The sequence below is a fragment of the Sinocyclocheilus anshuiensis genome, unplaced genomic scaffold (assembly GCF_001515605.1).
Source record: "Sinocyclocheilus anshuiensis isolate Anshui unplaced genomic scaffold, SAMN03320099.WGS_v1.1 scaffold475, whole genome shotgun sequence".
NCBI classification, from domain to species: domain Eukaryota; kingdom Metazoa; phylum Chordata; class Actinopteri; order Cypriniformes; family Cyprinidae; genus Sinocyclocheilus; species Sinocyclocheilus anshuiensis.
In genome coordinates this window covers 1,956,101-1,959,154 of record NW_015549650.1, presented here as the reverse complement: position 1 = coordinate 1,959,154, position 3,054 = coordinate 1,956,101, and the positions used below count along the sequence as shown (strand labels likewise).

At 41.9% G+C, this 3,054-nt stretch overlaps 1 protein-coding gene across 2 annotated transcripts in view; it reads right to left on the bottom strand.

Annotated features, from left to right (window-relative positions):
* Window positions 1–1,252: 1,252 nt before the first annotated feature.
* Window positions 1,253–3,054, bottom strand: part of fam120b (family with sequence similarity 120 member B) — a 19,878-nt gene continuing 18,076 nt past the window's right edge. For both annotated transcript variants that reach the window (XM_016449498.1, XM_016449499.1), the window contains one exon: window positions 1,253–2,502. In XM_016449498.1, coding sequence (XP_016304984.1) covers window positions 2,481–2,502 — 22 coding nt within the window. In that variant the 3' untranslated portion in view covers window positions 1,253–2,480. The remainder of the gene's footprint in view (window positions 2,503–3,054) is intronic.

Sequence of the window (3,054 nt, the reverse complement as noted above, 5' to 3'; positions counted from 1 at the left end):
AGTTCTTAAGAAGAGAGAGCAAAACATGAAAGATAGCAGCATGAAAACTCCTTATAAAAACTGCTTTAAAAAAAGAGAGTTGACTGCATTTGAAAGTCATTTTATTATTTTATTATTTACACACAGACCAGAACTGTTATAGATCACAGGGAGTAGCTTGTTGCTGTAGCTGCTGTTTTTTGGGGGAATAAAAAATGTAAAAAAAATGCCCACAGTCTCTCTTCTCTGTCATAGCAGAGACAGTTTCCCGCAAAACGGACCCCATACTCAAAAGAGCAGCCCCGCCTGTCCTCAATTCCACAAGCAGAAAGTGAATATGCGAGGGACGGAGTGCCAGATAATTGTTGGCTCCATCATGCCTGCTTTTCCTCCCTCTGTCTCTCTCGTGCTCTGTGAAGGAAACAGTGATGACAGCATGCCAAAGTCTGGCTTCTTGTGGCAGCGTGTGTCCCCACCTCTACCCCACAGCGCCTGCTGCAGAACAAACGCTCTGTTCCCCACGGAAGCGACTGCCACCCACCCTCAGTGAGCCGGCACCCAATCACCCTCACGCTAACTCCAGCGTCAGCCTGCTGAGCTCTGACCACACGGCCATGAGAATAGAGGCTATATTTACCATTAGCGCAGACATACACACACATTCAAACATACACTATAATTAAACAGATGAAAAGGACAATGTGTTGTAGTGTTGCTAATCTGGTGGTTTCATTTATTTAGTTTAAAAAGGCACTGGATACACAATTGGCACCCGGTCGTGCCAGGACTGAGCAAACAGATTTAGAATCAAAGCAAAACGCTGCACAGGAAAGGATTCTGTACTCTTAAAAATAGCTTCATTTAGCGTTACATTTGCATAAGATACATCCCAGCCCTTTTCATTGAAGCGTGACAGCCGGGTGCTGGAAATAAAAAATCCTGTTCATTTTCTCTGGAAGGAAACTAATGTTTAACGATAACACGTAAACCTTTTTGACAGAGCCAAAAAGAGCTCAGCGATGACCATCCTTGGTAAGATTTGTAATGATAAAGTATCTCGTGCTCACCAAGGCTGCATTTATTTGATAAAAAATACAATAAAAACAGTAATATTGCGAAATATTGTTGCAATTTAAAACAACTGTTTTCTATTTGAATATATGTTAAAATCTAATTTATTTCTGTGATGCAAAGCTGAATTTTCAGCATCATTTCTCCAGTCTTCAGTGTCACATGATCCTCAGAAATCATTCTAATATACTGATTTGCTGCTCAAGAAACATTTCTTTTACCTACCAGTCACTGTTCATATTTTCTACACATTTTCAGTTATTCTCATTCATTCAGACTCCTATGTGATTTCCAAATGGATGGCAATGATGGTTTCATGGTTTTTAATGATCCCCTATTGTCGATTTCAAACACTTTTCAACTGCCAAAGGTCCGTCAATCTGCTCTTCGTTTCGCATGAGTAAATCTGTCGCCTCCTTTTCCTGCTGTGCTTATATGCTCTAGCCATGCCTAGTCGGGTCACGTGTTTGTCTAGTACTGTTTTCATTCCTGTGGCTTTCATTCTCTGTAGATAAGGGGAAGAGCTGTGCTTTGATCACTTAAGCTGTGGAACTTTCTCCATATCCTATTTCCGCTCTGGGGTGTTTAACAATACATAGCAGAGTCACTGTTTCACAGCCTTATGGGCAAAGAGAGGGACACACCAAAAAAAAGCTCATTATCTGGATAGTAATAAATTAATTCACAGAATTTTTGTATTGGGACTCCAGTTTCATCATAATCAGATCAATACATCACAAGTATCACAATGGTGTTTTTACTTTGGCCGAAGATGAAAATGAAAATTCAATCCCCAAAAAAGTGCATTTTGGTCACGATATGCCAGAACCACAACCGCGACTTTTGATGAAATGACATGCACATTATCCTTAACAATTTTTCAAAGAATGGCTGCTTGAAAATCTAGAATCTGAATGTGTTGAGGGAGACAAATAAGCTTTGTAATTGCAAACAACTGGAGTCAACGCCAAACCAGCAGTTGAAAGGTAAGAGATCATCTGAGATTAATTAGGGTCTGAGCAGAATGACTGGGTTTGGCACACAGTTTAGGAAGCTTCCATTTTGGTCACTGATTCATATCATCCACATGGAAGGGGAAAAAAAAGACTAATCTCACTATAAGATATAATTCTGAGGGCTTTCAAGGATATCACTGAACAAAGAATGGGAGGGTTTGTCCAATCTGCCTGGTAAAAATGCACATTCATGTACAATTTGTTGTTTTTAAGTGATTTTTACTGATACTGCAGAATCATTTGTCACAAACATCTGCAGTCAAAACAAAAGGGCAGAATCTAAATGAAGGCAAGCAAGAACATGGACATGAACATTCACATCTGAGAATGCAGTTCATTCTTCTGCTTTGTTCTGTGGGTGACAATTGTTTCCACAAGAGCCTAGTAAATTCATTTCTCATCAGGCAGTGTTGTTTAGTTTTGAGACTGGGGCCATCTATAACAAAATAAAAGTCATTTCAGTTGTCAAAGCAGATTAGAAGTAAATTGTTGATTCTACAAATAATGGCTTGCTGTAAACTACAAAAGTACAGCTTGTCGTGGACAACTTTGATGTAGGCTTGACAAAACCTTGTCTGAAAGTTTTAAAAGACTGACGGATGGACGGATCGATCGACTAATAGACAGATGATGGATGGGCGAATGGATGGATGGATGGGTGGATGGACGGATGGTGGGCGGATGGATGGAAGGGTAGGTGGATGGATGGGCGGATGGGTGGGTGGATGGATGGATGGGCGGATGGGTGGATTGGCGGGTGGATGGATGGGCGGATGGATGGGTGGATGGATGGATGTATGGGCGGATGGGTGGATGGATGGGTGGATGAGTGGGCGGATGGATGGATGGATGGATGGGCGGATGGATGGATGGATGGATGGATGGGCGGATGGATGAATGGGCAGACGGATGGATGGATGGGCGGGTGGATGGATGGATGGATGGATGGGTGGGTGGATGGATGGATGGATGGATGGGTGGATAGATA